The sequence below is a fragment of the Petromyzon marinus genome, chromosome 10, assembly GCF_048934315.1.
Source record: "Petromyzon marinus isolate PM22_M1 ecotype Great Lakes invasive population chromosome 10, UKy_Petmar_22M1.pri1.0, whole genome shotgun sequence".
NCBI lineage: Eukaryota > Metazoa > Chordata > Hyperoartia > Petromyzontiformes > Petromyzontidae > Petromyzon > Petromyzon marinus.
The window spans coordinates 12,290,113-12,314,626 of NC_133676.1; the positions used below are offsets into that span (position 1 = coordinate 12,290,113).

General features: G+C 43.8%; 1 protein-coding gene across 4 annotated transcripts; it reads left to right on the forward strand.

Annotated features, from left to right (window-relative positions):
• On the forward strand, positions 1 to 24,421 carry LOC116940879 (insulin-like growth factor 2 mRNA-binding protein 3). 4 transcript variants are annotated; one of them, XM_076066178.1, is made up of 17 exons: positions 1 to 120; positions 1,558 to 1,743; positions 6,467 to 6,527; positions 6,923 to 6,971; positions 7,778 to 7,829; positions 9,174 to 9,237; positions 10,161 to 10,331; positions 12,943 to 13,047; positions 14,056 to 14,190; positions 14,635 to 14,757; positions 15,137 to 15,284; positions 16,641 to 16,724; positions 19,118 to 19,231; positions 19,857 to 19,931; positions 20,675 to 20,806; positions 21,094 to 21,207; positions 21,476 to 24,421. In XM_076066178.1, exons 2-17 carry the CDS (start codon positions 1,569 to 1,571, stop codon positions 21,569 to 21,571), a joined length of 1,698 nt encoding a protein of 565 aa, XP_075922293.1. In that variant the 5' UTR covers positions 1 to 120; positions 1,558 to 1,568; the 3' UTR covers positions 21,572 to 24,421. The 4 variants fall into 4 exon arrangements, with proteins under 4 accessions (XP_075922293.1, XP_032807096.2, XP_032807099.2 ...); XM_032951205.2 differs by lacking the exon at positions 1 to 120 and adding an exon at positions 1,127 to 1,283; XM_032951208.2 differs by lacking the exon at positions 1 to 120 and adding an exon at positions 1,127 to 1,283 and having other exon boundaries at positions 15,137 to 15,272.
• The last annotated feature ends 93 nt before the right edge of the window (positions 24,422 to 24,514 follow it).

The window sequence follows — 24,514 nt, forward strand, 5'->3', positions numbered from 1 at the left end:
ATTGCCTGGCTTTGCGAGGCCCAAACAAGCAATTTGACTTATCAAACAGGAGGCTGTGGAAGGGTTCGGGCTAAAGTGGAGACGGAGTCATCTCGCCGCAATCTGACGACAACCATTTCTGTGAGATTAATTGTAATTATGCATTAAATTGTATTTCCATTAAGTCACTCATTTTATTAATCGTTAAGAAGTTATATTGTTAGTTTAACACGTCGGCTTTCGCGACCAATATCATCCATAATACCGTTTTTTTGGGTTAGATCGCGCAAATATATGAATGTGTCGTTATTTTATTCTTTATCCCAAGTCTGTCGTTATTTTGTTATAAGACTTTAAAATCATCCAGCAGTGGATAAACGTTGGCTTACTGGTGAACATTGATGAATGTTGTTTGTTTATGTATTTGTTGATGGTTAGCAGCGGCGGAAAGATTCGACCCCGCCCCGAAGGAGATAACTTGAATTGTCCAATTAACGTCGGCGATTCAATTTCAAGAATCAATAACTTTGCAAACAACTGCGGGTGAAAATAGCGGCCTCTAGTGACTGCCGGGTTGAGTGAGTCACGTCAACTGGTTTCATGCAACACATACGGAATCAGAAAAGATCGATTCCGACAGACTCGATTCCATTGGATTGTACCATCAGCTTTAGAATTACCATAATCGATTAATCGATACCTCCTGTAATGAGCCATTACATAAGGTTATATCACAATAGTGGCGGCATCGAGGGACTGAGTGGGCGTGTCCACGGGGGGGGAGTGAACGTGAACAACCGGAAAAAGGGGGCTGAGGCTAGCGAGTCTCTAGCCAATGAACGCGCAAGATATGGGCGTGGCCAATTCCACTATATGGGCGTGACCATCGCGGGTAGGCGGCGCTAACGGCTCGAGGTGGGCGTGGCGTAACTCAATCAATCAGGGGGTGCAGTTTCTTATTCATTCTTACAACAAATCGTTTATATTTTTGTATTGTTTCTGTTGCATTTGTTGTCCTCTTGATTTAGTTTCCACTCTCTTCCCCCCCGCCATTTTTTGTGTCGAGAAACACAGCGGCTTCTGCCCTGATCCCCGTGGGGAGGGAGTGGAGCACAGGGTAGTTGGGTGGGTGGGTGGGTGCGGGGGGTGACGGGTAGGGGCAGGGAAGCGCGGAGAGTGGTGGTGGTGGGGGGGTCCAGCTCGGCCGCCATCCGCGCCACAGTCACCGACGCCACCGCCTCCAATTTCAATCCGTCCATTCCCGCCGTCGCCTCGAGCCATCGGCCGCTCGTCGCGCTTCCAGAGTGAGCCCGACCATCTTGTGTCACTGCGGCGCTCGTTATTTCTCGACGATTTAACTCCTTAGCACGATATTTTTAACGATCAAAGTTTTGCTCTCCGGTGCGTGATCGACCTCCCACCAACCCCCTCAGCTTTGCAAACGGCGTCGCGCGCGCCTTTCGCTGACGGAAATTAAAACCGCGCGCTCTTGATGCCGATGATACTGAAGCTGCTCCTCCTGCTGCTGCTGCCGCTGTTGTTGCCGCCACCGCCGCTGCTGCTGCCGTTGCTTTAAAGGACCCCCAAACATGAACAAACTGTACATAGGGCGCCTTGCCGAGGGCACCCAGGCGGCAGACCTCGAGAGGGTGTTCACGGAGGCGGGCGTCCCGCCGCGGGGCCGCTTCGTGCTGAGACGGGGCTTCGCCTTCGTGGACTGCGCGGACGAGAAGGCCGCGCAGAAGGCCATCGACCTGCTCTCCGGTGCGGCCGCACGTACCCCCATCACCCACCACCACCCACCCACCACTGCCGGCCTCCCCGCTCGGGCCACACGCAGAGACCTCTCGCGTCCCGTGCGGCCCAAAACACCTCCGCGGTCTCGCGTGGTCGTGGTGGTGTTTTGTTGTCGTCTCGGCCCGCCGGTGTTGTGGTTATGTGTGCTTGTAACTACTACCACCAAACACCTCTCGCTCTCTCCATCCCGCCCCCCCCTCTCTCCGCACCGCACGCTGGCCCCAGTAAACTTTAAACAAGTTACGAACTCTTCCCACCCCCGCCGCATCGTTCAGCCAGTCGGGCCCGTAAGCATGTCTCTCTCCCCTCGTCTATTCCCTCATTCCATCAATAATAACATATTTAGTTAATCCCGACGGCCATCCATACAGCCGGAACGTCAACGTTTCCATCCGTGTGGGGGTGGCGGGGATCCAGAATTCATTCGTGTGCCGTATATCCAGCCACTCGTCCATAATAACCCCGTGCCTTCCATCCGGTCTAGCCTCTCATCCGAAACGTCCAACCCAATCCATTCACTCCATACATAACATCCATCAACTGGGCAAACCAACTCGTTCAAACATCCCCCCCCCCCCAAAAAAAAAAAGCCACATTCGTTAATATACACATCCAATCCGCTAGTCCCATTCAATTAACCCTTGTCCATTCATACTACTTGTCACATTAATCGAAATATTTTTCATCCGTCTCTATCCATCCATCGATGGCCAGCCAAGAAAGGACTCCTTTTATAATTATCTGTAATCACGCACGCAAGTACACTACTGGTGGTCAATCTCGCAATCTATGTTGGCTCATCGCATTACTCTAATTAGCACGGTTGACATACACACTCCCATTGTATTGTAAAAGACAAACGAGTCTTATTTTGAAACTACACTGAACGCAGAGTCTTTCTGACTGTTTGAAACCAGGTTTGAATGAAGTTAGATTTTAAAAAAGTTTTTGCAAGCGACTTCCAGAATGTTTTTTGTAGTGTTGCTGTCGTGTAGCTGTCAAACATAACATCACTGTAGTGGCATCAAACTGAGTAAAAGTCGATGTATAGCCCGTTTAACACGTAGCAGCCTTTCGCGACCAATATCCATAATAGAGGGGTTTTTTTGTTAGATCGCGTAAATATCTCGTTGGCTTTCAGGTGGTGGCGGGTTTAACGACACATTTACGCGATCTAACCCAAAAACCTCATCGATTTATAGTACAAGGTATGGTTTGCCGTGAATGAAGCTTAAAACTTGTGACAGTTTTGGACGCAAGGTTTAGTTGGGCATCCATGAGTACTGTATATACATTATTTGGTTTTCCTCTTTAGTAGCTTTACAGTGCACGTCTTCATGATACATTATGGGTAATACAGTTAAAGCAACGTACATGGATCTGTTTTCGTTAACACCTTGTGATGGTTTCTTTGTGGCCGGGTGACTGATCGATTGCTGCAGGTGCCATCATCTCTTTGGGGGTAGGAGGGGAGGGTCAATACAATCTGTACCACTAGGAATTTAGAAGTGGTTTTCCTATTGATTTAATTTTCAACCTTACGACAGGATGATGGAATTTCCACCACTGACTGAAGGTTGCAAAACAGGTGGTGAGCATCACCTCTTCGTGCTCCTTTCAGCATGATACCCACTTAGATTGTTTTGTGTGGGTGTTTAATTGGGTTTTAAAAACAGTCATAAGGTCGCCTTGTGGTTCAGGGGTCAAAGCACTGAGTTAACATTGTAGAGAGATCCTGAGTTTGAATATGGGTATCAGCTTCTTGCAAATGAACCGGGTTATTTTAGCAAGTTCTCAGCCAGGTTACCATTGATGACATTAGATTTTGTTTTCTTAAATTTCAACTGAGCATTTAGTTATCCATAAGACTGCCGTTTAACAGTAGGATGTGTATAAAAGTGAGATCTCAGAAGGTATTTTTATTTTCTGATTACACCTGGAGTGGTGCACTGAGAGTTCCAAATGGATTGTTTATTGTTTTGCAGTGGGATGGATGATTGGGTTTTTGTTTTGAAAATCTGCCAATACATTATTCTGGATTTAAGCAAGGTAGTGCAATGATAAAACACAACCATCACTTTAACGTGGATAAACGTTCTGTGCAGTCGGAAGGAATATTTTTTTTGGAGTCAATGTAGCCAGATGTGGTGGTGTTGTAGACCTAAAATCCAACCCTTTGTTTCGTGACGGGTTTGGTTTATCTTGCAGAGGTGTCCGCTGTTGTAAGGCTATCAACCTGTTGAGGTGGCCGAGGGATGGCAGTACAGCCAAGTGTATTTGTGACATCTGATCACTTTTGAGTGCTGCTATTCCTGATATGCGTGGTTTTCTCTGGATAAAAAATACTGAACAGCACTCTAATGTTAAACTTGTGAATGCTGAATTTAACCCATCAGCTGTTTTCAGTTTGTCTGGGTGCAGTGAAATTGAATGGTACATTTGTTTAAAGGGTGACTTACTATTATTTTAATGCATTTTATTTCGTCTCGGTTTTAATTGAACTTTTTCACATTTTTACATGTTCAATTTCATCGGTGAAAAGGAATTTAATTCACTTTTGATTTTTAATTGGTGGAGTACTACTTAGCAGTCAATTGTTTACTGATTTTGTTAATTGAAATTAGAATTCAAATATTTTTCACTTAAGTTCCCTAGATCTCTTATAAATGTAGCTCATTTAATTGATACTGGTATTTGAGTTCTCTCGGCTTTTTGTAGATGTTTTTGTTCAAAATGTTTCATGCAATGCAAGATTTCCAACTTTGCTTTTTTTAGAATTAACTATTGAGACAAATCGTGCCTTAAAGACGCACTTCTTTTCGTGGGCCTGTTCTGATTCTTGAATACTTTGCTTTGAGGTTTGATTTTATTGGTTTGAGGCTGCATTTGCGTGTTTTGCACAGCGCCTTTTGATTTTTGGGCAAAAGTTGCTTTAGAAGTGTAAATGATTTATAACAATGCCACATTGCTATTGTGCAATGTATGTTTAAACATTTAATCATAACGAATTTTACTTTTGACTTGTGCATTTGGTATTTACTTTTGTCACGTACAGCATTTAATAATTTTTTATTAGTTTTAGGCACTCGACGGAATCAATTAAATACTGTTTTTCTCTATACCCGTTCACTGCGTTTGTGGTTATATTCCGTAATTGCAAACAACATTAAAATATTTTCTCGTTTACACCATTTTGTGAAGTGGCCTTTCGATGAAAGGAGATGTAACTTTTACTTTTTCATTTTCACGTGTTGTTGAGAATTATATTTCTTTAGGACATTTACTCCGTTAAGGTCCCCGGCTGAACCACAATGACAATACGAGTGTGTACCATTTCAAATATAGACTACATATGTGTTCATGTGTATATGACCAAATCGCCCTGAATGCAGCAATTCTTGTGAAGTTTTGGAACTTTTGTAAGGTGGAGCCTGCTTAGCAAATTAATGAGAGGCTGCATGGTACTATCATTATAGGATTGGACTGCAAGGTGGCCAGGACATGGTGGTACAGCAATGGATTAATTAAACCTATCTGTGCAGAGCTTGTGCTCCGATGTTTTCCCATATGCCAAACACGCATTAATGGAAGTTGCCAAACATCCCACAATGCAGGACCATCTTGAAAAATGTCTTTGAGAGTGACTGTCCTGAGTAGAAAAAGAGGACTCAGTATGTGCACACACAATGGCAGAGAACGACGTTTCATCCCAGTTTTATATAGAACGCATGTGCACGTGCGTTGTTTGTTTGTCTCGTGCTTAAAAATCCTTATTCCCATCGCTGTTAAGGAAAGTAAGACACATAGCTCGATGTTATTGTATAGCTCATGTGCTGGTATTTGGAGCGGGGGATTTTTTTTTTTAAAATTAGTTATGGAGTCGAGGGGCACACCGCAAAGTACACTGCGTGTACAATAGCCGGCGCAGCTGTTTGTGAGCGTGTGCAAGCATGCGCATGACATTTTTCCAGTTAGCGCAAGGCTTCTGTGTACAAAGTCCGGGGCAGGCCTCAGAAACGGATGAACGTGGCATTTTGGTTTTTTCTCGCTGTACTGTAAGGTCTTTCTATAAAACATGGCCACGTGACGGTTTTCCCTTTTTTTTGTTTGTGTAACGTCCTATGGGCTTTGCAGCCGACTCAATACCGCTGTTTGTCATGTTATACGCAGACACTTGCAAAATCAATGCCACGCATTATCGAAGAAAGTTTATGACGATGCATAGTAAACGGTTGAAAAAGTGGGTTTTGGGTTTATTTTTTTCGCTTCCCCCACCACCACCTCCCACCCCTCTAGCAATTGGGTAAACACATGCCACGTTGGCCAGTGATCAAACAAAAAGTGACCGCTTTTGAAAAAAACATCTCCCCTTGCCCTGTTACTTCCCCCCCCCATAGCAGCAAAGTGTGGCGGGGAGCGCGGTTTGTGTGTGCATAGCTCCAAACACTAAATTGGAAGAGGTGTAAATGGAAGAAGGCATTTCCACTTGTAAAATATGAACGCTTGTGTCTTTGTCGGGGCATCCTTTGACGTTGCGTGTTGTGAAAATTAAACCAAATGGCTTTAGTTATAAAAGTGGAAATAAACGGTGGAAATAACTTCATTGCTGCATATTCTGTTGGAATTTAACACCAAGTTTCCTGCCAGTTGTAATTGAATAATAGAGGTCATTATCTTTGCTGTTTTCTAGGAAAGGCAGAGATTCAGGGGAGTACTATTGAAATCGAGCATTCCGTGCCAAGGTGGCAGAGGTAACTGGTGGTCTTGCATGTGCTTACAGAGTTGCATTTCACAAATCACAGTCCATAATGTAATGAATTAATTAAATTGCTGTTATTTTATACTGCATTGCTTGTTAATTTATTGTGGACCAAGAGCATAGTGGTTTGCGTTTGAGGGGAAAAGCAGCTGTGTAAGAAATTATTTTCATATTCCTTCGATGAGCTTTACTAAAGTGAATACATTACATAATACTGCTCGGTCTACTGTACTTTCAAATCGCATTACACTGAAATGCTGCTCAGTCATCAATTCAACTTAACATTTTTTAAGACCGTTTGTATTAGAAAGAAAAAAATATATACACGTTGTAAGTGTCAAGCCTGTTAACATCGGACACGTGCACGTGTTTTGTTTCCCATTTTAGATATCGTAAAATACAAGTGCGTGACATTCCGTCGAGCCTGCAGTGGGAGGTGAGCGATGCTGAAGGCGCGTCCGCGTGAACTCGCAGCGGTATTCGTGCTCGAGCTAGAAGGGGGTCCGCCAAAACTCGCCACACAAGCTTTTTCACTTGGCATTGTTCCATGCGCCCAGCCGCGCGCGCGGCTTTGTCGACCGCCTGTCTACGGCGTGCGTGTCTTGTGTGTTCTGTCGGCCCAAGTGTGCCCTGGCGCAGGCAGCATGGTGATGTCACCGTCACTGGCATATGGTGGCATTTGTTGTTCTCTCGTGGGGGGGGGGGGTAGTGGTTAGCGCACTACGCTATGACAATTACAACCGGAGTTCCAATTTACAGCCATGGCTAACATCAGAGGTGAATATCTGAATCCGTCGTATAATAATAAACGCATGTTTATGAAGCTACTTTCAAATTGTTAATCTCTCACGCTGTACATCAGGTAAAAAAATAAACACTAACACCAGTAAATACCCATTGATAATGCAATAAAACCAAAGATAAGATTAAAATATAAACACAGGCAACTGGTTATCGGTGGAACCTAAGGAAGCCACGATAAAAACTGGTGAAAATAATGTCACGATTTCCATAAAATCTAATCAATCAGTCTTGAACCTCCCCTAGGTCTATTCAGCCTTTCATGAATACTTAGTTTGTGTAAATATCAGCACTGGGGAGACAAAGGTGGCTCGGCATGGTGCTGGCAACACAACACCTCCACCTAGTATGATGTCCCAGCCTTCAATAGTTGCTCCCATCTAGTGCTTTCTCCAACAACTCTGCTATATGGGAAATCTGTCTTCTCTGTTTGGCATGCAGGAGCTCTTGAGCATTCTGGCCGAGTGTGGCAGTGTGGAGAGCTGCAATCGCGGTGAGTCCCCACTGCCCCTGCAGTTTCACACATCCAGCACATCTGATGATTCGCCTATTCTGTCGGATTTGATGAGATTTCAATATGGAGTCGCAATTCCTTTGAACAGTTGGATATTTTTTGTCTCGTTCGTGCCATCTCATTTGTAAATTCGCGATCGTGTTCTTGTGTTCGTTTTCTTCGCACGACGTTTTATTCGCAGACATTGTGCGTAGTTTGTAAAAACCAAATTGGCAGACACACAATTTGGCGCATTTATATTTAGGTTGCGAACGGAATTTGCAGTATGGTGTAATGCAATGATTGTGGCCTTGTGGCGCGTTGGCTTTTGACATTACAAAAACAAATTGGAAGATTTATTGACGTAGTCTGTACTTATACTTTTAGTTCAAAATAGCTGAACTGTATAGCTGAAGCGTGGATAGAATGAGGATCTTAAAAGTAGGGGTGTAGCGAGTTCATTGATTAATATTAATTCCTCAGCTTGCGATACATCGAATCATATTTAAGAAGTGATCATTTTAATGCTAAAAACTAAAATTTTTATTTTACCGGATAAGGCCCACTGAGATATATATATATTTCAGAAGCGACCTGGCTACAAATGATAGCTTATGTGCAAATTTATCACAGTCAAATACTCTAAACGCATGCTGATTCTAAATGTGGAGGGATAGACTGGAGAACCCGGATAAAAATCAACGGGGAGAGACACGCAAATTCCAAATATACAGGCATCGGTGTCGGGATCGAACCCACGACCTGTATACCAGGCGATGTAGTTAACATCTCGCCACCACGGGTTTCGATTCGTATATGTTGTATGTGACAGTTGCATGCAACTCCTACAGCTGTTATATATACTCTATTGTTCACTGATTTATTAAACAAAAATAATCAGTTGTTTTTAGGTATCCTAAGACATTGTGATGACTCACGTATTTGATCGTTAATGCTGCCATCATGGGAAAGCTTTACACATTTTTGATCGTTATTGGATAGTCTCCGCACAGATTTTCACACGTTGAAATAAGTAATTCATTATTTTTACACATTTAGTTCACTTTCCACAGCCCACTTTCTGGACCATGAGGATTTTTGGGGTTTTCATGATATTCCAGAGCCCCCTTTAATTGTGACGGTTTGTAAAATTGCTGGGGGATTGCCTTTTCCATTTTTTCTCATTCTCTTGAAAAATGTTTTAATTATTACACCACTGCTGATTTGATGCTTATGTAAATGCTGTTTCTGACACATTCCTGTTTTACACTATAGTATTTTTAGGTTTAACAATACATGTTGCCATTTAATAAAATGATAATGAACCCCAATTGTGTCTTGCAGTAAATTCTGAAGGATCCTCCACAGTGGTGAACGTTGTTTTTTCAACCAAGGAACAAGCGGAGATGTAAGCCTTCACACTCGTTGAGGTTTTTGTTTTCAAGGTAATGGTTTAACTTATAAAAAAAGTGTGGATTAGGAGGCATGTGAAAAACACCGATTGGTACCATTTTATTAAGTCAATCGTGCATTTCATATTTACAATTAATTCAAATGACATGCTGAAAAAAAACACACATTTTGTACATTTGAGAATCATTACGAACAGAGTAAGTAAAATAATAAAGAAAGTAGTATATTTTTTACTTGAATTGGAAGCCCACATTTTAGCAATGTTTTTAAACCTTAAGGAGTGCATTTATTTTTACCTTGTTATCGGTTACAAATAGTCGTGGCGATAATTATGTTTAAAAAGTGGCGAATAGGACATTCCAATTAAAAGTTATTAGGATACTGACCAATCAGTTCCCAAGTTCTGTCACATGACCTGGGTTGTGGCACTTTTCAGTGAGATCTACTTGACATACTTCGGCATGCTGGTAGGATGCGCATTGGTGAAGGCTCGAGAGCAGCGATGATGGAGAATGATACATTACAACACTTTATTTGCTGCACTGCCCTTTGTAAACTTAGCCCCATTGCATGGAACTGCAGTGGAGTAGCAAGTGTTGTCACCGACATCATGTGACTTTAGACTTGGGAGTCGGCTCAAGCCCTGCAACGGCGTGTGATCCCGTGAACATCTAGGATATGGAACATCTTCTAGGCCTTCCCCTAGGTGTACTCGGCCTTAAACTAGTCCCTGCTGCATTGTGGAAAGATTGGCACAAGGGGGAGACAAGGTGGCCGTGTGTGGTGCAGGCTACAACACCACTTTCTTGTGCTCTGCTCTCCGTGATAGGTGCTCGCTTCCGGCTCTTGCCGTGACCGTCTGTGAGGCTGTGCGGGTGGAGCATCGTTGTCTTTTCTACGCGTGTGTGTTGTGCACAGTGCTCTGGACATGCTGAATAACAAGGAGGTGAGCAGCCGGCAGCTGAAGGCGTCATACATTCCGGACGAGGAAGTGCCAAACCAGAGCCCTCGCGAGGCGGGTGACAACCGTATGATGCGGAACCCCAAGAGGGGGGGCTACTTCCCCAGGCAGGATGCGCCCAGGCCAGGGTAAAAATGACCATCACAGCTTTCCACTTCACAGAAGTCCCCAAGTTGAGCTGCTGTTACGTTATTAAAATTATAACGATGGCTTGAGGTTGACCGGGAAGCTCAAGGTCAGAGCACTGAGCCAAACATTGCCGAGATCCTGGGTTCAAAACCCGGATTTATTTTCTGTTGGTTGTTTTTGTTGCCTTTACATTTTATTTGGTGCTATACGTCGAGCAGACCTGGTTTCAATTATAATTATGATTTAAACATCGTTAGCTGACATCACAATTGCATTATGATCGTAATTAATTGCGTATTGCAGGTACAATTGTAATTGGTCTGGTGTTATTTCAGGAGTTGGGCATTTTTCGTTTGAAACCCTTGCAGGATGACATCACTGTCAGAATGGCCGCAAATGTCGCGACTAATTTGCAAGCCACCTAGATAGGCTTCTTAATCCACACTTGGCAAACGCCTTTAAATATCCCTTTCAAAGAGTGGTGCACGCCAATCAAACATTTTTAATTCTCAGAGCTCATATACGCTCATTGAATGAAAAACAATGATACAATTATATTCATATTCTTGGTTCTTTGAGTAAAGTCACGTAGAAGGGAAACAATAAAATTATAAAAATATGAAACAAAATTCTCACGACGTTTCGACTGCAACACAAGCAATCATCATCAGATGTGAAAACCACAGCAAGAAAATTTGAAAAGTGGCGGGTTTTTTAAACGTTAGCACCACGGAGAGCGATTTGGCAGTTATTCAGATGGATGAGTCCATCTATGTTCGGAAAAGAGGAGGGGGGAGACGAAAATAATGGATGCGGTCTGAAAGCCTCCGTAAGTGTGAACAATAAATTAAGACCTGAAATGGTTTATCAAATCCTTTCAATGATTGCTAAGCCAGAATCCATCCTCTCGGTTGAAATTCTCTGTGTTTGTATATGTGGATAGCCTCATGAACGAATCTCTCATGGTAGCCAAATGGCTTGCAAAGAGTCTTGGAGAAGTCAATGTCATGTGAACCTACTGAATTATATAACAGTGATCTGCCATGGCCGAGGTGTTGGTCCTACCGTGTTTTAGGTCTGCTTTGTGTTCACGAATGCGGTCCGAGACATGTCGTTTGGTTTCTCCAATGTAACTACTACCACAGAGGCAACTTAGTTTGTAGACGCCAGGGTACTGTATGTCCGGAATCACATCTTTTACAGACGGAACCAGATCAAACAGAGACAATTTAAACCGAGAAGATGGATTCTGGCTTAGCAATCATTGGAAGGATTTGATAAACCATTTCGGGTATTAATTGATTGTTCACGCTTACGGTGGCTTTCAGTCGCATCCATTATTTTCGTCTCCCCCTCCTCTTTTCCGAACATAGATGGACTCGTCCATCTGAATAACTGCAAAATCGCTCTCCGTGGTGCTAACGTTTAAAAAAAAACACCACTTTTTTCAAATGTTCTTGCTGTGGTTTTCACACCTGATGATGATTGCTTGTGTTGCAGTCGAAACGTTGTGAGAATTTTATTGTTTTTTATTATTTTATTGTTTCCCTTCTATGTGACTTTACCGAAAGAACCAAGAATATGAATCCCTGCAGTCACGAAAGCTTTAAATCAAAAAATGATATAATTGTTTTTTGCGAGGTCTTTGGTCACCATCCACTCACTTAAGATGCAAACCGATTTTTTTCGTGGCTAAAACCCAGATAGCTCCATCTCGGCGGTGCCAATTCAATGCTCTTGACTGAGCCACCCAGTAAATTATTATGGAAACAATTTGATGCAGTTTTTTAACAAGGCTGCGTACTCTTTTCTGTGAATTCTGAATTCAGCTTTCTTCTTGTGATGCCGATTGTACAGTAATTGTCAAACAAGCAACGTGCTCAACAGCAAAAAACGAAATGGTGACACGTGTAATTCCGTTTAAAATAGTTTCACATCAACTTTGGATGCTTATGCATGTATTTGAACATAGTGGCCCTGTGGCGTATATGTTGTCATACTTTGCTGCTTGTCATGAATGCCCAAAGTAGCCAGAACAGATTAAGTGTGGGTGCTTTGTATTATGGGTGATATATTGATGGGCGTTTGTGCCCATCTTACAAGCAATTATCCTTGCAATCTGTGGCTGTTAATGTCTATAATAACCCCTTTTGCAGTTTTTCTGTGCGAAGTAATAATACTAATAGTTAATGTACAGCAATATTAATTAACCGTTTAGCAGTGATGAAGTGGCGTTTCCTAACTGGGACAATGTACATGTATAGCCAACCCTTTTGGCAATTTCCTGCTGGATGAGGGCTCTCCTCCCCCCCTTGTCCTTTGGATTGTGGATGTTCGTTAACCATGCGTTACGCTGATCGGTATGGGTTGGTAAAGAGCGTAGCAGAGACGTGGAAGCATAACAGTATGGGACAGCTATGGATTTTGCCACGCTGCTATAATACGTAAAAAAACGTATTTGTTCAAGTCGGCTTTGCATATCATTACAGGCTTGCACGTAATGTTGATAGATATTTTAATTACCTGTTCAGCTGGATAAAGCAAACGATGCCTTTTTTTTAAAAGGAGCGTATGTTTTGTGTGGGTGTGTTTTCTGTTTTCTGCCAGCAGACCTGACATTCCCGTGCGCATTCTGGTTCCTGCCCAGTTTCTGGGAGCCGTTTTTGGGAAAGAAGGTGCCACCATCAAGAAAATCACGCAGGACTCGCGCTCAAAGTTTGTACCTTCATCTAAAGTTACCCACCCTTCCTGCTGCTCTTGGCATATTCAGTGCAGTGTTTTATAATCCATAGTGCTCTGTGCTGCTAAACATGGATTGACCAAAGTCGCTCTTTGCAATGGAGACTTTTCTCACCGGTCTCTCTCACCTGATGAAATAGTTTGACGATTAAAATAAATGAATGAAAGCTTTTATAATTAAGAATATGACTTATCCAGCAGAGCCTCACTTAGTCTCAACAGTATATTTTAGGAGGCTCCTAAATTTGGCAGTTTGGGCATTTCTATTTCAAGGAGCTCTTGGATGCAGCACAACAAAAAAAGTGCAATACATAAGGGGCTGACACTCAATTGCCACACAGATGGGTTCACAAACCAATGTTCTGTACTCCCGTCTGGCCAACCTGCAATCCAACAGGTTGGGGTGCATTTCAAAATGTGTGCGATTCATCACCCCCTCTCAAGCGCTGGATTGCAAGTGTGTGCCACTGCAGCTGGCTCACTGGCTGTAGAATCAATCGCTTGCTGTTAGAGCAATTTAAACTTGGCATGGTTTGAGTGCAATAGGTTTAACCCAGGGTTTCCCGAATCCCCAGTCCTTGTAAGCCCACCCGGTACCTTTTTCAGGATTTATTATATTTTCTGTTAAATTCGAAAAATATTTTTGACACAATGCATCTGTTTCTTGAGTGTTGGCAAACACACCTACCTTGTGACAGATCACTGATTGAAATTGCTGCAAAGATATTGTGTTCAGTTTTAAATAAAATTATGTCCGTTAAATTACTATCTAAATTTCAGCCAGCAATTCTGTCCTATGTGCAGCATGTACAAGTATGTATTTCAATGGAATATTGATGAATGTGGAAAGGTTCACAAGGACTGGAATTTGAAAAGCCGCTGTTTAACCCATTGCTTCTCAGGATGGTGCCACGTCACGGTGCGCAACGTTGTAAACCACCAACCGACACCAATGTGTGCGCCGCGCGTGTTCGAATGAAACAGAATCGACGTGCAGCGCAAGGAGTGGAGCGGCTCGGCGGAGAAGGTGGTCACCATCCACTCGAGCGAGGAGGGCTCCATCGAGGCGTGCCGTCTCATCCTGGACATCGTTCGCGACGAGGCCAAGAGCACCAACTTGTACGACTCGTTCGCGTTAAATTCGTATGGTTAGCATCCATCTCTGCTTTACCACATGGATAAAGGGGGTAACTGGCATGGATAAAACAATAACCACATCCACCCCTTTTGATTCCACACCAAATCAGATGAGAGCAGTTTACATGTATAACCATGATTTTTAAAAATGTATTTACATGTACGGCAGTTTTTTCAACCCAATGCCATCGTAGGGGTAGGTGTGGAACGATAGAAGCATAATACAGTAATGGGTATTGTTGCACATTGCCTTCTGTTACGCATCCTGCAGCCCCAAAGCTATGATTGTTGGCCACCTATCCAAGTACTATGCAGGCTGTGTTCTGCTTAGTTTTGAGATATGAGATTGTGTGCTTTCCATATGATTTAGTCATCGGTGTGTCCTGTGCGTGTAAACATTAACGCTTATTTGTACGTGTATCACAGTGCCGGAGAGATCCCTCTTAAGCTGTTGGTTCACAATGACTTTGTGGGTCGCATCATCGGCCGGGAGGGCCGCAACCTGAAACGGATCGAGCAGGAATCTGGAACGAAGATCACCATCTCCCGGTGAGATGGAAAACCTGAGGGATGGATTTGCCGAAGCATATGTGGCTTGTATGCACAGAGTTCGATATTGAGATTTCATTGAGGAGAAAGCATTATCCATGATAGGCTACAAGGTAAGAAAATGTATCTTACCTTGTAGACTGGTGAGGGCTTATTCTGACTGCAAGAAACCTGGGGTCCCTGTGGTTTTGATAATGATTTTAAAAAAATTGACCTTTCTGACCTAAGCCAACAAAAGTGATTGAAAACTTTCACCCTGCTAATTTTCTAGGGTTTTAGAAATTTCAGAATTGTATTCCTATTTGCTCTTTTTTTAATTTGGAAACCATTTTGTGAAGTGAAGTCGGTTATCATCCATTCGTTGCCTTCCTCCTCGCAGTCTGCAAGATCTGTCCATGTACAACCCGGAGCGGACCATCTCTCTGGACGGGAGCACGGAGCAGTGCATGAAGGCCGAAGCAGAAATCGTGAAGCAGGTCTGGGAGATGTGCGACCGGGACGCCGAGTCGGCTCAAGTGAGTAACGAGGTACAGGAATTGGTTTCCCCTCCTCCTGCGGTTTCTTACGAGTTGCGTGCCGAAGCTCGCGTGCAGACACCGCCGGTGCTGGGCTGGAACGCATCCACCAAGTCCAAAATTGTACCTGGAAGTTGAGTCGTAAAGTAGCCGCCGCTCCAAATTCATAGTTTCAATTGTTGACTGTCGTGTGACAAACATTACTTTAGACCTCCTTTGCCAGTACCAAAATGTAATAATAGGGTTTTTCCCCTTTTATCTGGCAACAAAACTGAATTTTTTTTTACAAGGATTCATGTCTGCATTAACCACAATACCTGCAGTCAAAATGCAAACAAAAAACACTGATAATATATGCATTGTCCTTGAAACTGATTGGTCCACACCAAGGGACGGCTTTCTTTTGAGCTTCGACCCAATTGGTGCTAGACCAGATGACGCCAAAAGGCGTACAGCTCAAAGACAATGCACCCCGAGCCCTCATTACTTTGATAGTGCATTGTCTTTGAGCTGTACGCCTTTTGGCGTCATCTGGTCGAGCACCAATTGGGTCGAGGCTCAAAAGAAAGCCGTCCCTTGGTGTGGACCAATCAGTTTCAAGGACAATGCATATATTATCATAGTGTGTTTTTTGTTTGCATTTTGACTGCAGGTATTGTGGTTAATGCAGACATGAATCCTTGTAAAAAAGGTTTCAGTTTTGTTGCCAGAAAAAAGGGGAAAAACCCTATTAAAACATTACTTTGTGGCAGGGTTTGGCTGGAAAGTGCTTACCTTTATTGTGTGGATCAAATGTAATTTGAAGAGAGCTCCGAAGCAGTTCTGTGGTGTCTTCTGTGAACCATTTTCTAACACAGGGTGTTGCTCGGCAGGAGTTCTGAATGGATGTATCATTTTGTGACATGGTGCCGATAGGACAATTAAATTAACAGTTTGATCAGAGGCAAAAATTGTAGATTTTAATTGGTTAACTGATACTGATGTAGGGGCATTAGGGGTAGATCCAGTTATTCTTATCAATATTGACTGTTTATCCTTTGTGATAAGGAATGGAGATATGAATAGAATAAATTAGCCGGTACTTCCTGGTTACTTCTATTAACATCGCAAAGTCTTAGAAAATAGTAAGAATCAACACACATAGTAGGATTTGTGCACACTGATTTGGTGGCATGGATAATAAGTAATGAATACTAGATACATGAATAAGAGGCGTTTCACGATATACACAGCACACTAAATAGAGATTGCTGTGCTGCAGCTATCTGTCCAGTTATGTATTGCATTACAGATATGTATGCCTGCTGTGTGTGTGTACGCGCGTATGTGTATATAATTAAAATTGTTATATTATAATTGTGTTTGCAGATGGAGGCCAACTTCATTCCGGGTATGAACCTGGGCATGGTGGGGCTGTTTCCGCCTAGTGGCAGCATGCCCAACTCCCCCAGGGTAAGCGTCTGCTAACTGCTGTATAGCAAAACCTACCGTGTAGTTTGCCTCGGTTACAAACACATGCATCACACACACATGCGCACATGCATACAGCCTTATAATCATTTACAGCCCTTTGTCAATCCACTTCTGGATAAAAAGCTTCAAACTCGTTGTATTGGTCTTGGGGCTGTTTGACCATACTTCACCACGTCGGGTATTGCAAATTGGTAAAGGACCGGTTCAGATCTAATTCAGATAACACTTGCCAATTATGTTAATCGTGGTCAGTAGTCAAACTCAGGACACCAGGTTCACAGTGCAGTGTGCTCCCCAGTGTGCTACTACTCCATTCCAGAATGCAAATTCTTGTCCTCTTTGTTGAATACAAGATAGTAAAATAAATTAAAACGAATTAACATGTCTTGACTTTGCAGTGTCATTTAAGTACGAATTCTAAGGGGTGGACAGGCTGATTGGGAAGGTTTAACAATTCGCATGTAAAAGTGTATTCTCTAAATGCATCTAAGCATGTAGATTGAGATGTATCCAGGTGATATGCATATTGTACACAGGCTAATGAAGTCAACAACACGGTAGAAGGTAGATTGAACAAGGAAGAAAAGACAGCACAAATTAGACAATAAATGACGATTGTTCAATCGAAGTACAACACAAGATCGTGACTCCACGGAACAGGCGGGGGGAGGTGACTCGTAACATGCCTGGTGACGACAGTTATTTTAATACCAAGACCACATTGATTTTCCTCTACGTTGTGGTAAATGTCGGATGCCCGCGTACACACGTACGTGGAGAGAATGAGCATGTTTTTTGCACCGTGAAAATCGTGAGTCCGAAACAAAGAAATCCCCGCGTTCTAGCTCGCTCTTGGATAGAGCACGAATGGCCGTTTAAACTGGAAAGCACGAACAGCTGCAGGCAATGTGGCACAGCAAAAAAAACGTGCAACAGCTGTGGTCGGTCTCACTCAGGCTCCAGCTGCCTGGCGTGCTTTTTGAGCAGCATGCCGTGAAAATTCTGCGCGCGCTGCATGTGCCCTGGGTGTTGTGTAACGTGCATGGGTGGCCTTGCACGCGTTCATGTGTGCACTGCCTTGCAAATCCCAGCGAGTCGCTTTGTGGTTTTAGAGCTATGCGCGTTGGTGCTCGATGGCAGGTACCTCCTTGTGTTTCGATTTCACCTGAACCATAAGAGTTTTACCCGGTGTTATGTCGTCGACAAGAATGCTGGCAGATTTTGTCTGCCGTGTTAGCCTGAATATGCACTCGCCAACGGCGGTTTTCCAATTGTCCAACCAGACCATGTAGCTTTGGAGGGCAAGGGCTGTGTGAGATGGCCAGCAAGTAAGTGGCAGTCCAGCAAGTGGGTTTGTGAACCCATTTTTCCAGACATTTTGAGTGTTTAGACACATTTGGGTGTTAAACACTCAAATGCATTGGTCCTCTCTGGGAGGTGAAATTTCTTCTTGCATTTAGAATGCAAATATCCCAATGCAGGATTCTCATGATGTTCTTGACAGTGCGCAGTAATATCACCAACCTGCATTGACCAACGTGAAGTCGGTCCGATAACCCGTGCAATTGACAACAGCATTGGCAGGCCTTCCAGAATGTGGATTGACAAAGGGATGAATTTTTGTATTATAAATAAATGACATTACCAGCCATTGGTTGCATGACGATGATGAAACTGGCGATTACTTTTTGTGGAAAAACACATTTTAAGTCGAGTGAAGTTGATGTTTTTTTTTAACCCGTGAGAACTTGAGAGACGAGGATTAATCTAATTTGCAAGAGTGACTTAGGTCACCAAAATGACAAAAGAAAAACTTGATCACATAAAGTAAAGCAATGAAGCAAGTGAAAATTAGGAGAAAAATAAAGTTTCGTGTGATTTAAGTCTAAAACATTGCACAAACATTAATTCACACATTCCGTGCAGCAAGTTGGCTCTTTTGCACATTACTTATAATTAAACGGTGCAATAATAATTAAATTACAGAAACATTAAAAGAAATGGAGTGACTTGTACTAATATGTAAATACAGGGATATATTGGTTGAGTTTTAGAGCCAGATGCCCAGGATTGGGCAAGGACATTGCTCACTTTTCACCCAGACAACTTGAGAGCACAAACTTAAACATTTCTTATTCGTTCTATAAAAAAAACAATTACAAATATTTTAAAAAAAACTCGCAATTAAACAATTAATAAATATACAATTCACAAGAATAAAATATACATTTCTTTCCAAGCACAACATCTTTAGCAATGATTCTCATACTGTTTGGGACACTTCCAATCTCAAAGCAGACGATTTAAAATACCAGTATAGCAAATGCACGTGTGCATGTTTCTGTTTTGCACGTGCGTGTTGGTGCATGCAGGGCGAGCAGGAGACCGTGTTCCTGCTTATCCCAGCACAGGCGGTGGGCACCATGATTGGGCGGCAGGGCCAGCACATCCAGCAGCTGGCACGCTTCGCCGGCGCCAACATCAAGGTGCAGTTGCCGGCGTTGTGGTTTCGTAGCACAGGATGACTCGGCCCTGATGTTCAGCGGGCCACAATAAAGTTGTCATGTGGCTGGCAGGCCACGTGACATCAAAGGTTTCACAATTACAGATGTTGTGATATCTTTTCGCGGTGTCTATACATGTGACCAATCTTTGAATCTTTTCTACAGGTGGTTTTCTGTTATCTTTCTTTCAGCTAGTTATTGGTTTTGTATGTATGTTGAATGTCTTCCGCACCATATGCAGCCAACCGTGCTAATCGGAGTTGCGGGGAAAAACAAAAAACTAAACACAAAAGCAGTGAGAAATGAGTTTTCATTGTCTCGAGATTGTCTACAGCTCCCCTCTCTAGCTTTTGTTCATCTTGTCTTTCATATTGGCAATATGTATATATTTTCCTTGGCCAGGCATATTTCTGTATGAGCTACTACCAGAGTATTTGGCTGCTATAAATTTCCACGTGATAAGCTACTTCGTTGAACTGTCATTTGTGGCCAGGTTGCTTCTGAAAAAGAGCTAATAGTTTGGTGAGTTTTACCTGGTAAGTAAAATAAAAAATATATTTTTAAAATAGTATTGCACGGATTTGTCGAGCTGTGTTGTCGTCCTCAGATCGCCCCGGCCGAAACTCCAGAGAGCAAGGAGAGGATGGTCATCATCACAGGCCATCCCGAGGCACAGTTCAAGGTGGGTTCTGAGCCGAGCATAAAAATAAATATCTCGTGCCTCTATAGCAGGATTGGTATGGGAATTTCACAATATTTCACATGTTAGATTCGCGTCTTATTCAATACTTCGTTTGCTCTTGGAATTTGCCATCGAGCCCCATAACTGTTTTTTTTTATGTACGCATCTTTGTTGACATTCTGGATGCTATATCATGCACGTTAATCGACACAGAAGCCAGCCCTGAATACATGAAACGCTTGTTTTTTTATGGTGACCCACTAATGCTGTAACCATCTGAGGCTTTTGGCTCTCTGCTGTCACCCTTTGATAATAACCACGGACCCCACATAGTGAACCTCTGCTACAAACAGAAAGTAACAAGCGGTGCTGGTACACACCGGTGGTTCAGCACCGTGGAGGCAAGGGTTCGTCGACCTTGCAGATTTGTGAAATTTCCAGACCTTGCTGGACTGCCAGAGATGGAATTGTAGAAGTGGGTTGGTAAAAACCCATCTGTGCGAACCTTGGAGAAATATCCCCTCCTTTGCATGCCGAGCTTTCTTTGGTACTTCTGTTTCTTCCCACAATGAAGCAAAACAATCTCGGGTGGAATTGGCCAAACATACCCCGATGAGCAGGATCCTCTTTCAAAACAAGTCCTGACTCGGTGAGGCTCTCTCCTGGGCGAATAGTCATCCTGACACGACGATTATAGCCGTCGTCATTATTAACGGCGCTCTTGCTGTCCATCGCTCGCGCAGGCTCAGGGCAGGATCTTCCGGAAGCTGAAGGAGGAGAACTTTGTGCCCCCACGAGAGGAAGTGAGGCTGGAGGTGCGCATCAAGGTGCCGACGGCAGCAGCCGGACGAGTCATCGGCCGAGGAGGGCGCACGGTTAGTTGTGGGTTGGGGTGCAGGGGTTGGGGCACGTAGCACTTGGGGAGGTGGCACGGGGGGGAAGTGGCACATCCGACGCCGCTTGTGTGGTCAGGGCCGTGAGGTGGACGGCGGGGTTCACACCTCAGTTTTCACCAATGGGCCTCATTTGGTTGTCAATCCATTCGTCTTGATTTCCTCGTCCCCTTCTAGTTTTCTTGATTTGTTTGCCTGTTCCCCGGTCTCCTCCCCTTAATGAACGCAGAGTGTGTGTTTTACTGCTTGTCCCCTCGTTGACGGCACAGGTGACTGAGCTGCAGAACCTGACGTGCGCCGAGGTGTTGGTGCCGCGAGACCAGACCCCGGATGAAGACGACTACATCTTCGTCAAGATTGTCGGGCACTTCTTCGCCAGCCAGGTGCGATGGCATCAGCCGTATGTCCACACTATTTGTGGCATCGTCGTGAGATTTTTTTTATTCGGTGACTGGCAAGGTGGAGTGCGTTGACTGCTTAAACGTAAATGCCATATATCTCAATGCAACACAGCCACCATTTGTAAAGACATGCACAGACCCACTAGCTGAGAAGGACATTTAATGTATGTAATTGTAGGAGAGGTGATGTTTATCGTGCGAATTGAATGTTTTTTTTTTAATCATGCAAATGAAATGTGTTTCTCTCTAGATGGCCCAGAGGAAGATCCGTGAGATTGTGGCTCGGCTGAAACAGAGGCCCAGTCCTCTTCGGCAAGGCAAGCAGCAGCAGCAGGAGCAAGATTAAAACCGGGGCCATGTCAGGGAGGGTGAGGAGTGGGGTTGAGAGTGGGAAGGGGGGAGGTTTTTCCAGTGAGCAGAACCACAGGGATGGTTGGTTAGATTGTCGAAGCAGTCTTGTCAGCCAACCCTATGATTCTCACCCACTCACACAACCACCTGTTTTTTGTATTCATACCTGGGTGGATGAAAGTGCCTTTTCATATTCCTCTCTTACTGATGTTAGAGAGATCCTCTCCCTGTTCTGAAACCTCCGTCTCTCTCGGCTCCTTTGCTCCCCACAAAAAAATGCATATCCCTTCTTCGGGATTAGTAATTGTTTTCATTTATTTTATTTGTATTGTATTCCTCTAACAAAAAAAGGAGAAAAAAAAGTTAATCCTCGGACCAGCGTGGCTCAGCCAGGAGTCGCCATGTGGCTTGAAGTTTGTTTCTAAGAACACCGAGCATGTTTACTGTGCTTTCTTCTCTCTCAAGTGTCTCCCACTGGGTTAGATATCTCCAGCGCAAAGAGTGGTTTTACCGAAAGCTCTCAAATCGTCTGCTCCCCACCACAGAGGCCAAAAAAACACTACGTGTTCCAAACAGTCTCTGCTACTCTCGTACACACTGTTGCCAAACGCTGGAAGAGGGAATAGGGGGCTGGGGGGCGAGGGCGCACCTTGCTCACGCAGCTCTCTCACCGCAGCTTTGTGTGCCCCCCCCTCCCCCTCGTCAGTGCGTCCTTCCTTCCTCATCGCTGTGTTAACCAAACACAGCAGTTTCAGTCTGCGTGACAACGGTTCGACGTCAATTGTTGGCCGTATTTGGTCGTGTCATTTATTGAAACCAAAAAAAAAGTATGCCGTTGGTCAGCGTCTTAGAAAAGACATTAAAAAAAAAACATTTCCACAATACAAGGCAATAAAAGAGTAGGAATGTTATTGTTGCTTTTGAGATTGCTTTTTTTGTAATTGACACTAGTTGGTATATTTTTTTAATGCACAAACTGTGCAAAAAGGCAATTTGTAAACTAGCAAATTGGAACGTATAACACTAATGCAGGTGATCTTCGTTACGATTTTCTAGACGCTGGCCCACACTCTCTGTGTGCGCGTACGTGCGTGCACTTCTGTCTTCCTTCCAAGACTGTGACTTAGCAGCAGCAGCTACCTCATTCACTGGTACCTCATAACGTCTCATTGGAAACTGGGATTCTGTAAAACTCCATGGGGGCACATGTTGCCCAGGCAGCTCACAGCCCGCTCGGGACGAGTCTGTGCAGTTTTTTTTCCTTCCCCTGTTGCAGTCAAAACAAGAAACCTCTAAAAAAAACACCTCAAACCGGGAAACCTCAACAATATCCGCCCCCTTATAATGGCATCGCAAGTTTATCACCAAGTTCACATTAACCATGCTCACTGGCTTTGCAGAGAACTTAAAATCGTTTGCTGCGCCCACTGTCCCCTTTTTGTAGCGAACGAAGACGCGTGTCTGCGTACGGTTTAAAGCGTCATCTCAAAATCCTGTATTTTGTTGCCGCAAGAAATTAATCTGGCAGCTGTTGCACCACAACTGTTTACTACACGCAGTAGCGTATCTGCTCGGGGATGGGGTGGCGCGTGTGACGGAGGTGATGCACGGTTAATATGAAGTTGAGTTAGTGAAGCTCTGTGTTTTTCATGGTGGCTGATGTTACGGCATTGGGAGCAGAAAGAACGGAATTTGTTTTGGTGCTGTTTTTCCCTAAAGGCGCACTGCTTAGAATATTGCTCGAATGTGCGTCGACTTGACGGTAAATGCTCGTTTTGAAGGCACTTATTATTTTTACCCTTGGTTCTTGTGTTTTTTTTAATTGTTGGTATTGTTTCTATTATTATTTTACAGTTAATGGTAATTGCTGCATTGTATGAAATGGTGCTAATGGTGGAAGCTGCAGTGTAAGTTGTAGCGTAGTTTTGAACTTCGAAAGGGCCTACATTGACACCGCACTGGAAGCGCCGACTTCCTAATTTCTTTGGATAATTGATGCACACAAATTTACAGCAAACACCTTCAACGTGACACAACTGAAATGTTGGCGAATTAGATTTTTTGTTTTCATCAAAAAGTATATGCAAATGAAAAAAATTACATGAAAATGCATTCTACGGTAACCAAGCGGCCTTAAATCCTTAAAAAAAAACCTTGAAATCATTCCAGCAGGTTGTGGCGCGGGTGAATTTTTCTTCACGCATGTCGAGTGGCCAATGCCAGCCAGCGGCGTGGCTGCGTGCAACCCGGTCTTGGAACAAACCGTGTGAAATGAACAAATTAATTGTAAGAATATGGCACAGGTTAGTTTTAGCCGCCGGTGACCCCCCCCCCTCCCCCCAAGCCTGGTGGATGAGCGTGGCGTTGAAAATTATTCCCTGCGGAGTGTGTAGCAGAGTCTCGTCACAGAGCAACGTGTTATGTGCAAACATTGGCCTTTGCATCCATTGTGTGGCTTCTCAAAATATCCGATTCTCCCGGTTCCACTTGGACTCACTAACCACCCAAGTATTCTCAACAAACTTGTCTTCTCCCGGTCACATTCACAAGTCTGGCTACAGTGGTGTGCCTCTTTTGGTATGCAAGAGAAGCCCCCCCCCCCCCCCCGATTGCACCGTTGCTTTGACTTGGGCTGAAGCCAAGGACTGGGTTGTGGGATTTTGCGAGCTCCGCTGGGAATTATTTTTTTGACGATGGAACCGTGGGGAAAGTGGGTTTTGCGGTCGCCGAGGCTCGCATCCAAGACCAGGGTCGCGTTTGGAAAATTTTCAGGCAGCCAGCCCACCTCGTATGCCAATTTGGTTACATGGCTGTATTCAAGATTGAATAAACATTTTCTTGGACATTTCTGATTTACTTGAGTATTTTGTTCCAGTATGCGTTTGCTGTAATCGACAGAAGTGGTGTTGGGGTAATGTGCTTTGTAGCTGTTGAGTTG